The following is a 13,760-nucleotide window of genomic DNA, read 5'->3' on the forward strand; positions in this document are numbered from 1 at the left end:
ATCACGCTATGGAAACTGATGCAATCAGAACCAAGAGAAGGAATCTGTAGATTTTATGGACTCACCTTTTCTTTGTTAGGTAAAGTCTGAGTCCTGGTAAAAGTGTCTCCTCCATTAATACTGATCAGTTCTCCGTCTACAGGTGGAAACGAGGCGGGGAAGACTACTACGTCACTCTTGAGCGTGTCTGAGCTGAAACACACGTCATACTGCTGAGTAGCTTTAGAGTAAGACCAGCTCCCGTCAGGGTGGGTGGTGATCATGGGGGCGCTGTACCTGCTGAAAGTGCCGTCTGTCCTGTGGCATCTGACTGCTATTAAAGTGATGAGGCTGAGCAGAAAGATGACAGACACCGACACAATGGCAATCAGCAGATACAGGTTCAAATCCGAGAAGCTGTCTTCCTTTACAGGCACATGTCTGAACTGAGTCTGGATTTCAGCTGTGCTTTCAACCACCACCACATCAATCGACACAGTAGCTGACAGGGAGGGTTCTCCGTTATCAGAGACCAAGACCACCAAGGGGTGAGTTTTGAGGTCATTGTCACTCATTCTCCTCCTAGTCCTGATCTCCCCGGTGCTTGTTCCGATCCTGAACAGGTTGTTTCCTTTGGGCTCAGACAGGTGATAAGAAAGCAGCGCATTGTATCCAGAGTCTGCGTCTACGGCCCTGATCTTTGCCACAAAGTATCCCGCTTCAGCAGAATAGGGGATGTTCTCACTGTTAACGGAGCCGTGCTCAGAATATGGCGCGAGAATCGTGGGACTGTTGTCATTTTCATCCAGGATTAAAACGTTAACAGTCACGTTGCTGCTGAGTGGAGGAACACCAGAGTCTGTGGCCTGAACTTTAAACTGGAACGTTTTTAACTCCTCATAGTTAAAAGACTGCAGGCTGATTATATCTCCAGTCTTAGAGTTTACATTTACCATTGTCAAGATTGGCAAGGAGTTACTTTTACTCTCAACAATGGAATAGCTTACCTGTCCATTTTGATCAATATCTACATCCAGTGCAGATACTCGTTGCAGAGTAGCTCCCAGTGGACTGTTTTCTTTTAAATACACATTGAACACAGTGTCTGAAAACTTAGGGGGGTTGTCATTAACATCTGAAATATAAACATTAAAATCCTTCGTACTTGTGAGAGCTGGGATTCCATCGTCTGTAGCTGTGATAGTGATATTATATTGGGAATGACTCTCTCTGTCTAGCTGACCATCTACTACCAATGAGTAGTAATTTTTATAATTCGTTTGCAACTTAAAGGGGCTTTCACTTTTAATATCACAGTGGACTATTCCGTTTTTACCCCCATCTCTGTCCACGACTGACACAAGTGCAATAGCAGTACCTATTTTTGCATCCTCTTTTACAGTGTTACCGAGGGTGGTTACAGATATTTCAGGGCTATTGTCATTTAAATCCACTACTTCTATTAATACTTTGCACTGTGCTGTCATTTGAGGAGAGCCTCTATCAGAAGCTTGCACGCGGATTTCAAAAGCCGGGTGCTCTTCAAAGTCAATCTTCCCCTTAACTGTCAATAATCCCGTGTGCTCATCAATTTGAAATATATTGAGAACATGGTCTTGGTCCTTGCTGCTTAGTGAATATGAAATTTCCCCGTTTGGCCCTTCATCACTGTCCGTCGCCGTCACAGTTATCACTGATGTGCCTGGCGGTGTGTTTTCAGTGACACTTGTTTTATACAGTGGTTTGGTAAATATTGGGACGTTATCATTATTGTCTAAGACAGTGATTATTAACTGTGAGGTTCCGGATTTCGGTGGTGTTCCGCCGTCTACAGCAGTCAGCGTGAGTCTTATTACTGTTTGTTTTTCTCGGTCTAAAGGTTTCTGGAGGACTAGTTCAGCAGATATGCTCTCTCCTTTATTCACTGCTAATGAAAAGTGTTCATTTGCACTTAATTTGTACATACTGATGCCATTTTTCCCCACATCGGCATCAAAGGCTGACAATACAAGAAATTTAGTCCCGGGTAATGTGCTTTCTGCTATTTCAATACTTTGCGAGTCAGTACTGAAAGCTGGATAATTATCATTAACATCTAGAATATTTATTTCTAAGCGATATAGCTTGAGTGGGGCATTTATCACAGCCTCCACGCTCTGTGTGCATTTCGTGGCCTTTCCACAGAGCTCCTCTCTGTCTATCCTATCACTGACAAAGAGAACGCCCGTCTTTAGATTTACCTCGAAATATTTTCTCTTTGATCCGCTAACGATCTGAAACATGCGAGACTCCAGCTCATGGACATCTAGGTTTAGATCCTTGGCTATGTTTCCTACAGAAGTCCCTCGATTCACCTCTTCTGATATCGTGTACGAGAGCTGCCCCGACACCGTTTCCGAATAAAAATCCAGCAGGACGAAAAACAAGTATATCACCACAGGACTTGTGTTAATTGAAGCCATAATCCAAAAGGACATCAAACCAACTTTAAATGGGTCCCGTTTATGTCAAATATTGACAGGAAATTTTATCAATTTTCTTCTGTTTCGTCCTCAGCGCAGATCATGCTCGAGCCTTTTCTCCGTGCTTCTGTGTCTCTTTGTGTCAAAGCCCAACAAGACATCATTACGTTATTAATCTGGGAGGGGCGTCGGGACTTATGTCTCTGATTTATGGTCTACACCGCCCTCTTATGGCTCTCTACACCAATTGCAACAGAAACCAAGGGAAAATAAAATAAATATCATCAGTCCAGTTTTACAGAACCAGAAAACATCAGGTTGACTTATTAGAAAAAAAAAACACTGCTTATATTGTTAGTGTGTAACACTGTCTTGTTTATTTGTTTTAATTTTAGAACATATTTGCTTTTTTTTCGCTTGTTTCAGCCTTTAAATGAAATATACCACCCAAGGCGTGAAACCCGTTGCGGTGTGTCGAAAACGGCGTATTCACAAAATATCGCTATCTTTTAGGTATATGCAAAGGGTATATTGAAAGAAATTGTAAGGACACAAGCAAAATCTGAATTATTACAACATCGAGTGAAATGACTGTTAAAGAGCAACAAGACAACGATGAACGAAAAAAAAAAAACGCAAACAAGAAGGAAACGAACCCCAAAACTGCGAAAATATATATGAAACAATCGGAAAGGAAAATCAAATAAATATTGTCACATGCAGAGATTATATTAATTTTAAACAAAACCACCAAAAGCTCCTTATCTGCATGCTGGCTTCTCTTCTGTGGCATTTAAACAGCGAGTATTTAAATGGAAAAGACTGGCTTAAAGCTGCGGACAGTTGTAAAGGGTAATCTTTGAAAGCAGGAGAAATTAACCACGTGTAGACAAGTTCAGTGTAAGATGACGCGCTTCTTTTGTGTAAAATTGTAAGCTGTTATAAACACTGTGTTCTTACCTTTTCTTTGTTAGGTAAAGTCTGAGTCCTGGTAAAAGTGTCTCCTCCGTTAATACTGATCAGTTCTGCGTCTACAGGTGGAAACGGGGCGGGGAAAACCACTACGTCACTCTTGAGCGTGTCTGAGCTGAAACACACGTCATACTGCTGAGTAGCTTTAGAGTAAGACCAGCTCCCGTCAGGGTGGGTGGTGATCATGGGGGCGCTGTACCTGCTGAAAGTGCCGTCAGTCCTGTGGCATCTGACTGCTATTAAACTGATGAGGCTGAGCAGAAAGATGACGGACACCGACACAATGGCGATCAGTAGATACAGGTTCAAATCCGAGAAGCTGTCCTCCTTCACAGGCACATGTCTGAGCTGAGTCTGGATTTCAGCCGTGCTTTCAACCACCACCAAATCAATAGACACAGTAGCTGACAGGGAGGGTTCTCCGTTATCAGAGACCAAGACCACCAAGGGGTGAGTTTTGAGGTCATTGTCACTCATTCTCCTCTTAGTCCTGATCTCCCCGGTGCTGGTTCCGATCCTGAACAGGTTGTTTCCTTTGGGCTCAGACAGGTGATAAGAAAGCAGCGCATTGTATCCAGAGTCTGCGTCTACAGCCCTGATCTTTGCCACAAAGTATCCCGCTTCAGCAGAATAGGGGATGCTCTCACTGTTAACGGAGCCGTGCTCAGAATATGGCGCGAGAATCGTGGGACTGTTGTCATTTTCATCCAGGATTAAAACGTTGACAGTGACGTTGCTGCTGAGTGGAGGAACACCAGAGTCTGTGGCCTGAACTTTAAACTGGAACGTTTTTAACTCCTCATAGTTAAAAGACTGAAGGCTAATTATGTCTCCTGTCTCTGAGTTGATGTTTAATAATGTAGATAACGGCACTGAGTCACTGCTGCTTTGTAAAAAAGAGTAACTCACCTGACTATTTCGATCAATGTCTGCATCAGTTGCTGTCACTGTTTTAATAACTGCTCCTACTGGACTGTTTTCTTTCACGTAGATGTTGATCACACTTTCTGTAAACTGAGGTTTGTTGTCATTTACATCTGACACATGAACAGTTATAACACTAGTGCTGGAGAGAGGTGGGCTGCCCTCATCAGTAGCAGTGATGCTGATGTTGTACTGAGGTGCAGTCTCTCGGTCAAGATCACCGTCCACAACTAATGAATATGAATTCTTGTAATTTGACTCTAATGTAAAAGGAACATTATTAGAAATTTTACATGTCACCATCCCATTTTTACCCTCATCTTTATCAAATATTGAAACAAGGGCAATGGCAGTGCCAACTGATGAGTCCTCTTTAACAGTGTTCAACAGTGATGTGACTGAAATTTCAGGTGCGTTGTCATTAACGTCTAAGACTTCAATCAGTAATTTAACATGTGAACTCATAGGCGAGGAAGCTCCATCACTGGCTTGTACTCGAAGTTCAAAAGCATTATTTTCTTCAAAGTCAATATTCCTTTTATTTGTTACAGTCCCTGTTTGTTCATCTATAGAAAACACATCTGTTTGTTTCCCTTCGTCTATTTCCATAAAAGAATATGATATTTGCCCATTTTTTCCATCATCTAAATCAGTCGCATTCAGGGTGATTATTGATGTCCCAATATTCACATTCTCGTGTATGGTGACTTTATACAGCATTTGACTAAAGACAGGAGGATTATCATTAATGTCTAAGACATTTACTATAATGGTCATACTTCCAGATTTAGGAGGTGTTCCTCCATCAATTGCAAGTAGTATGAGTTTGATCACAGATTGTTTTTCTCTGTCTAAAACTTTCTGAAGCACCAATTCGACTGTTATGCTACCCCCTTTAAGTATATTTAGAGAGAAATGTTCATTTTGACTCAGTTTGTAGGTATTTATAGAGTTTTTTCCAACGTCTCCATCGTGAGCTCGTTTCAGCAGAAATTTTGTTCCTACCGCTGTGCTCTCGGTAATATTAATTGTCTGGGATGTGCTGAGAAATGAGGGTGAATTGTCATTCACATCCAAAACATTTATTTCTATACGGTACAGTTTCAGTGGATTATTAATAACAGCTTCTGCAATTAGTGAACATTTGGCGTCATTACCACAAAGCTCCTCTCGATCTATTCTCCCGTTAACATAGAGGGCTCCAGTTTTTAGATTTACCTCGAAATATTTCCTCTTTGATCCAGCAACGATCTGAAACATGCGGGGCTCCAAATCCTGGACATTGATGCTCAGATCTTTCGCGACATTTCCGACAACAGTCCCCAGATTCACCTCCTCTGAGACGGAGTAAGAGAGCTGCCCAGAAACCGTTTCCCAATAACAATCCAGCAGCACGAATAACAGATTAATCCACACAAAGCGTCTGCTATGCGGTAAATGCATATTTACACAGCAGGGGAAGGCACAATAGAAACTCCAGATAATATGTCACAGCAACCAAGAAATGGAAATGAATGTTTAATTATTCCAAAGCAATCTTCTCTATGTTCTCAAATAAAGACCACCATTCGTTGTCGTCCGAGCTCTCTTTGTAACAAAGCACACAAATGCATCATTTGCTGAATGTAGGATGGGAGGGGCCCTAAGTCATCGACCAGAACGTCTAAATGTGACGGTCTGTACCGTCCCCACGTGGTCACTTCCTCTAACTGCATTACACGTCATCAAAACCGGCGGACAATGGTGCACTGTATATTCCTAGTGTTTAAAAAGGGTGGTGTAAATCACTAGATTAGAGGTTAGAAATAATAGTTCATCAGTTAAACGGATGATTACAGTTAACATTTTATTACGGAAAGATGTTAAGGTATGTGATATTTTAAAGGCTAAATTTAAAAAAATAATTTGGCTAATACACTTGTTTGTTTAAAGTGAAGAGAGAAGCGAGCACAAATGTTAAATATATAGGGGTATGTTTAAACACGTTGTCTATGTTGTGATACGTTGTTTAACGTCTATTAAATATGCCAAAACACATCCATAACCGTGCACGTGAACCCGACAAGCACACATACGTTGAGCACCACAGAGAGCGGCGAAAGCGTGATAATGCGAATCTACCATGAAAAATTCACGTGACAACAGAAAAGAGAACAACAACACAGCGTTGGAGAAGATCCTGTCGTGCTGTAAACTCAGCAACAGTGATTTCTTCCCATTTGTATTATTTTAGTCACAGCTAAGAAGTGTGTAAATGTATTGCTAAAGATGATGAAAACTACGAGATGAAGCTAAATTACATTAGGCTTTTAAGATTTCCAAACAAAGAACTGCAGCAGTGAAACCGAAATTTAATACTTCCTTACCTTTTCTTTGTTTGGCAAAGTCTGAGTTCTGGTAAAAGTGTCTCCTCCGTTAATACTGATCAGTTCTGCATCTACAGGTGGAAACGGGGCGGGGAAAACTACTACGTCACTCTTGAGCGTGTCTGAGCTGAAACACACGTCATACTGCTGAGTAGCTTTAGAGTAAGCCCAGCTCCCGTCAGGGTGGGTGGTGATCATGGGGGCGCTGTACCTGCTGAAAGTGCCGTCAGTCCTGTGGCATCTGACTGCTATTAAAGTGATGAGGCTGAGCAGAAAGATGACGGACACCGACACAATGGCGATCAGCAGATACAGGTTCAAATCCGAGAAGCTGTCCTCCTTTACAGGCACATGTCTGAACTGAGTCTGGATTTCAGCCGTGCTTTCAACCACCACCACATCAATAGACACAGTAGCTGACAGGGAGGGTTCTCCATTATCAGAGACCAAGACCACCAAGGGGTGAGTTTTGAGGTCATTGTCACTCATTCTCCTCTTAGTCCTGATCTCCCCGGTGCTGGTTCCGATCCTGAACAGGTTGTTTCCTTTGGGCTCAGACAGGTGATAAGAAAGCAGCGCATTGTATCCAGAGTCTGCGTCTACAGCCCTGATCTTTGCCACAAAGTATCCCGCTTCAGCAGAATAGGGGATGCTCTCACTGTTAACGGAGCCGTGCTCAGAATATGGCGCGAGAATCGTGGGACTGTTGTCATTTTCATCCAGGATTAAAACGTTGACAGTGACGTTGCTGCTGAGCGGAGGAACACCAGAGTCTGTGGCCTGAACTTTAAACTGGAACGTTTTTAACTCCTCATAGTTAAAAGACTGCAGGCTAATTATGTCTCCTGTGTCTGAGTTGATGTTTAATAATGTAGATAACGGCACTGAGTCACTGCTGCTTTGTAAAAAAGAGTAACTCACCTGACTATTTTGATCAATGTCTGCATCAGCTGCTGTCACTGTTTTAATAACTGCTCCTACTGGACTGTTTTCTTTCACGTAGATGTTGATCACACCTTCTGAAAACTGAGGTTTGTTGTCATTTACATCAGACACATGAACAGTTATAACACTCGTGCTGGAGAGAGGTGGGCTGCCCTCATCAGTAGCAGTGATGCTGATGTTGTACTGAGGTGCAGTCTCTCGGTCAAGAGGACCGTCCACAACTAATGAATATGAATTCTTGTAATTTGACTCCAATTTAAAAGGAACGGTATTGGAAATTTTACATGTCACCATCCCATTTTTACCTCCATCTTTATCAAATATTGAAACAAGAGCAATGGCTGTTTCAACTGATGCGTCCTCTTTAACAGTGTTCAACAGCGATGTGAGTGAAATTTCAGGTGCGTTGTCATTGACATCTAAAACCTCAATCAGTAATTTGGCATGTGACGTGAGAGGGGAAGAGGCTCCATCACTGGCTTGTACTCGAAGTTCAAAAGCATTACTTTCTTCATAGTCAATATTCCTTTTATTCGTTACAGTTCCTGTTTTCCCATCTATAACAAATGAATTAGTTTGTTTCCCCTGACCGACTTCACTAAATGAATATATCACTTTTCCATTTTGTCCTTCATCTAAATCAGTCGCATTTAATGTAATTATTGATGTGCCTATTTTAACATTTTCATAGACTCTGGCTTTATACAACCTTTGGCTGAAAACCGGAGGATTATCATTACTGTCCAATACATTAACTATTATTGTCATGCTTCCGGATTTAGCAGGTGTTCCCCCATCGATGGCAGTCAGTGTGAGCGTAATCACAGACTGTTTTTCCCTGTCTAAAACTTTCTGAAGCACCATCTCAGGAGTTACACCCTGAACTTTGTGTGCATCAAGAGAGAAATGTTCATTTTGACTCAGCTTGTAGGTGTTTACAGTGTTTTTACCCACGTCTGCATCGTGAGCTTGATGCAGAGGAAATTTTGCTCCCGCCGCTGTGCTCTCAGTAATGTTCATTGATTGCAACGTACTCTCAAATGAAGGAGAATTATCATTTACATCTAAAATCGTAATTTCCATACGGTACAGTTTCAGCGGATTATTAATAACAGCTTCTACACTGAGTGAGCATTTGGCGTCATTACCACAAAGCTCCTCTCGATCTATTCTCCCGTTAACATAGAGGGCTCCAGTTTTTAGATTTACCTCGAAATATTTCCCCTTTGATCCAGCAACGATTTGAAACATGCGGGGCTCCAAATCCTGGACATTGATGCTCAGATCTTTTGCGACATTTCCGACAACAGTCCCCAGATTCACCTCCTCTGAGACGGAGTAAGAGAGCTGCCCAGAAACCGTTTCCCAGTAACAATCCAGCAGCACGAAGACGAGATATATCCATATACAGCTCGATTTACCCAGTATATTCATTCTTACATTCAGCGGGAAGCAGAATTAATTCAAACCCGCATATTACATTAAGAAAGTCAAACAATTAAATAGAGTAAGACATGAGAGTGATGCTTTTTGGCTCATCTCCCATGAACCAGAAAATGGTTGTCGCACCGTTCTCTTTCGCCCTCTGATTCTCTTTGTCTGAATTCCAGAGAAATATACTCTGGGAGGAGTCCGAGACACCAGAGATGAAATTCAAATCTGATGGTCTACAATGTCCCCGTGTGGACATTTTCAAGAAGTACATTCAATATCAGGAAATTAAGTTTCCTTTATTATCTAGCTAAACAGTTGTGTGTTTTGCGGAACAATAACCATGACGTGCTGCCATTCTGGCATTATTCTGAATACTTTTCTCATTCAGTTTTTTTAAATTCATACATTCATAAAAATTTATGAATGAACTCTCATAGACACATAGTGTAATAAATGATACCTTCTACATGAGTCAGACAATTAAAATATTCACAATACAAAACTCAGAAATGAACAGAATCAAGCTAAGTAAAAAGAGTTTTTTTTTTTCAGAATTGTTTTGAATAAACATGGGTCCAACCTGTTAAGGTTAACAAAGGATATGAATACTCGAACACATGTTTAGCGAGACATTATTTAAACTAGTATAGTCGCTTAGAAATAAATATTCTAGATGTTAACGGTGTCCGGGCAACTAGTACAGTAAAGTACAGTATAACTGCCCAGCATGTTGACATCGTGCATAATCGTCCGTTCAGTACTATGAAGAACAACATGTAGGGCATGATTCAAAATCTGCACATCTTTTGCTAGAAGTAAATACCACAAACTATTAGTATGTATAAAAGAAGCCTAACAAAATATATCCAAGTGATTTATTTTATTAGTTAACTTGAACTGGATTTATCCCCATTTTTTTCCGTGGCAATGAAGTTCTTTTAATTTAATTCGGGTGAAACCCTATTGATTCATACTCGGGTCTCGATCGTAGTTTTGCACACTAAATAACATTGCAGAATTTTTAAGACCAATGTGCGCTTACCTTTTCTTTGTTAGGTAAAGTCTGAGTCCTGGTAAAAGTGTCTCCTCCGTTAATACTGATCAGTTCTCCATCTACAGGTGGAAACGGGGCGGGGCAAACCACTACGTCACTCTTGAGCGTGTCTGAGCTGAAACACACGTCATACTGCTGAGTAGCTTTAGAGTAAGCCCAGCTCCCGTCAGGGTGGGTGGTGATCATGGGGGCGCTATACCTGCTGAAAGTGCCGTCTGTCCTGTGGCATCTAACTGCAATTAAAGTGATGAGGCTGAGCAGAAAGATGACGGACACCGACACAATGGCGATCAGCAGATACAGGTTCAAATCCGAGAATCTGTCCTCCTTTACAGGCACATGTCTGAACTGAGTCTGGATTTCAGCCGTGCTTTCAACCACCACCACATCAATAGACACAGTAGCTGACAGGGAGGGTTCTCCGTTATCAGAGACCAAGACCACCAAGGGGTGAGTTTTGAGGTCATTGTCACTCATTCTCCTCTTAGTCCTGATCTCCCCGGTGCTGGTTCCAATCCTGAACAGGTTGTTTCCTTTGGGCTCAGACAGGTGATAAGAAAGCAGCGCATTGTATCCAGAGTCTGCGTCTACAGCCCTGATCTTTGCCACAAAGTATCCCGCTTCAGCAGAATAGGGGATGCTCTCACTGTTAACGGAGCCGTGCTCAGAATATGGCGCGAGAATCGTGGGACTGTTGTCATTTTCATCCAGGATTAAAACGTTGACAGTGACGTTGCTGCTGAGCGGAGGAACACCAGAGTCTGTGGCCTGAACTTTAAACTGGAAAGTTTTTAACTCCTCGTAGTTAAAAGACTGCAGGCTGATTATATCTCCTGACTCTGAGTTGATGTTAATCATTGTAGGAAACGGTAGTGAGTCACTGCTACTTTTTAAAAAAGAATAGCTCACTTGACCATTTTTATCGACATCAGCATCAGTTGCAGTCAGAGTTTTAATGACAGCTCCTACTGGACTGTTCTCTTTAACATAAATATTAAGTATCGGATCAGAGAAGCGAGGCGAGTTGTCATTGACATCAGAGACATGAACACTAATTATGCTGGTGCTGGAGAGAGGAGGAGCTCCTTCATCAGTTGCTATTATAGTAACATTGTACTCGTCTGTAGTTTCTCTGTCAAGCGGACCATTAACTACTAAAGAGTAATAATTTCTGTAGTTTGTGTCCAGTTTAAATGGAGTCTTACTTGCAATCACAGCTTTCACTGCCCCGTTATTCCCACTATCTTTATCCAAAACCGAGACAAGTGCAATGGCTGCACCTACTTCCGCGTCTTCTTTCACTGTATTTAATAGTGACGTCACCGTGATCTCAGGAGCATTGTCATTTAAATCCAGTACTTCTACCAACACCTTACAATGAGCAGACATCGGAGGCTGGCCCTTGTCACTTGCCTCCGCATGGATCTCAAATGCACGATTTTCTTCATAATCGACTTTACCTTTAACTGAAATCGCTCCCGTTTTTGAATCAATTTCAAATAAATCTAAAATATGATCTTGGCCTTTTTTTCTCAAAGAGTATTCAATTTCACTGTTTGAACCCTCATCTGTGTCTGTTGCATTCAGCGTAAGCACTGTAGACCCACTGGGCAAGTTTTCAGGAATTTTAATTTTGTACAAAGACCTACTGAACACGGGATGGTTGTCATTAGTATCCATCACGGAAATGATAATAAGCGATGTCCCTGACTTGGGTGGGTTTCCTCCGTCTACTGCAGTCAGCGTGAGTTTTATAACAGAATCCTGCTCTCTGTCTAACGATTTCTGCAGTACTAACTCAGCAGACACGCTGTCTTCTCCTTTGTGAATTTCTAATGAAAAATAATCGTTATTACTAAGTTTATATGTATTAACACCGTTCTTACCGACATCCAAATCTGATGCCTCTATCAGTCCAAATTTGACTCCCGGTAAAGTATTTTCTGGAACATCAAGCGATTGCAGCTTCTCAGAGAAAACAGGTGCGTTGTCGTTTATATCTTTTATGTTTATCTCTAAGCGATAAAGCTTCAGGGGGACGTTGATCACCGCCTCTACATTGACAGTACATTTTGAAGCCCTACCACAAAGCTCCTCGCGGTCGATTCTTTCACTGACATAAAGAACACCCGTTTTTAAATTCACATCGAAATACTTCTTCTGTGATCCACTAACAATCTGAAACTTACGAGACTCTAAATCCTGTACATTGAGATTTAGATCTTTGGCAATATTTCCAACAGATGTCCCAATATTTACCTCCTCCGATACAGAGTACGAGAGCTGTCCAGACACCGCTTCCCAGCAGCAATTCAGCAGCACGGCCACAGAATAAGCCCGCAAAATATCTGTTTTTGTTGGGAAATGCATGATTAAATCCACCGAAATCAGGCACACATTGTGTCCACCAACAACCGTCAGATATCCGCAAACAAAGGCAACCACAACAAGTCAGCCTGATAATTTTTTCGCCCTTTCTCTCTCGCTCTGCGCCTCTTTGTTACAAAGCCCAGAGAAAGATCATCCTCTGTTTCTGGGTGGAGTCTTATGCCTTTAGAAATGACATCTAGATGCCATGGTCTTCAGTGCCGCCATCTGGTAATGTAAAATAACTGCATTTAAGCTTTAGGAACAGCAACAATTAAATGACTACCCACCCGTCCAAGGCGATCAACTTCTCATTAATTATGAACATAACCCTGTTAACTTATATGTTATGGTGCATTTGAAAGGATTTTTTTTCCCTTTTCCCATTCTGATTAATTCTCAGTTAACAAAGAAAAAAAAATCACAAGTTTCCTCTTGGTGATACCCCGCCTAAAAGTACACGAGTTAGAATTGACAGACCTTATTGAAAATATTTCGACACCAGAAAGATACAGCAAGAACTTACTACTATTATGACATAAAATAAACACATTTTCCTAATTTCTAAAGTATGAGAGCGAAGGTGATTGAATAAGCGGTTGAATTGCCTTCCTAAATGTGATAAAAGAAACTTTACACCATTCTCCACTAAATAAAAAGATCTATCATGAATTGTATGCCAAGTTTCCAGGGAAAAACACTTGTCTTTGTCGACCGTGCCCCAATTAAGTCCCCTGATGCACCCTCCAAATGACCGGCAACACGCACCTTTCTGATTTCAGCACCACGGATAACGACAATAACGTTCTGTCTAAACTTGAAAGGCTCATGAACTTTGTTTATTTTGGCTTATTAACAACTGTACATTTCAACTCAACTCCAAACCGATAAAAAAAATCACATCTTTAAATAGTTTGTGAATGTACTACTAACATATTCCACTTAAAAACAACAACAACAAAGAAACAAAACAGGGAGATTACTTAAGGTCTTAGGCATGAATTTATGGATTGCATTGTTTTTGCTAATTTCTTACCTTCTCTTTGCTAGGTAAAGTCTGAGTCCTAGTAAAAGTGTCTCCTCCGTTAATACTGATCAGTTCTGCATCTACAGGTGGAAACGAGGCGGGGAAAACCACTACGTCACTCTTGAGCGTGTCTGAGCTGAAACACACGTCATACTGCTGAGTAGCTTTAGAGTAAGACCAGCTCCCGTCAGGGTGGGTGGTGATCATGGGGGCGCTGTACCTGCTGAAAG

General features: G+C 41.5%; 2 protein-coding genes across 6 annotated transcripts in view; both read right to left on the minus strand.

The window, feature by feature from the left end:
- LOC100704785 (protocadherin alpha-C2) overlaps positions 1–9,519 on the minus strand; it is a 92,271-nt gene extending 82,752 nt beyond the window's left edge. Inside the window, exon 1 of one of the 5 annotated variants that reach the window (XM_025898796.1) lies at positions 6,704–9,369. In XM_025898796.1, the coding sequence (XP_025754581.1) occupies positions 6,704–9,082 (2,379 nt within the window). In that variant the 5' untranslated portion in view covers positions 9,083–9,369. The other 4 variants (XM_025898800.1, XM_025898789.1, XM_025898816.1 and 1 more) reach the window with 4 other exon arrangements.
- A 101-nt stretch (positions 9,520–9,620) lies between these two features.
- On the minus strand, positions 9,621–12,389 carry LOC109203098 (protocadherin alpha-3). The gene has a single exon (XM_025899008.1). The coding sequence runs from the start codon at positions 11,814–11,816 to the stop codon at positions 10,104–10,106; it is 1,713 nt and encodes a 570-aa protein (XP_025754793.1). The 5' UTR covers positions 11,817–12,389; the 3' UTR covers positions 9,621–10,103.
- Between the last annotated feature and the right edge of the window lie 1,371 nt (positions 12,390–13,760).

Source organism: Oreochromis niloticus, linkage group LG2 (genome assembly GCF_001858045.2).
Source record: "Oreochromis niloticus isolate F11D_XX linkage group LG2, O_niloticus_UMD_NMBU, whole genome shotgun sequence".
In the NCBI taxonomy this organism is placed as follows: Eukaryota; Metazoa; Chordata; class Actinopteri; order Cichliformes; family Cichlidae; genus Oreochromis; species Oreochromis niloticus.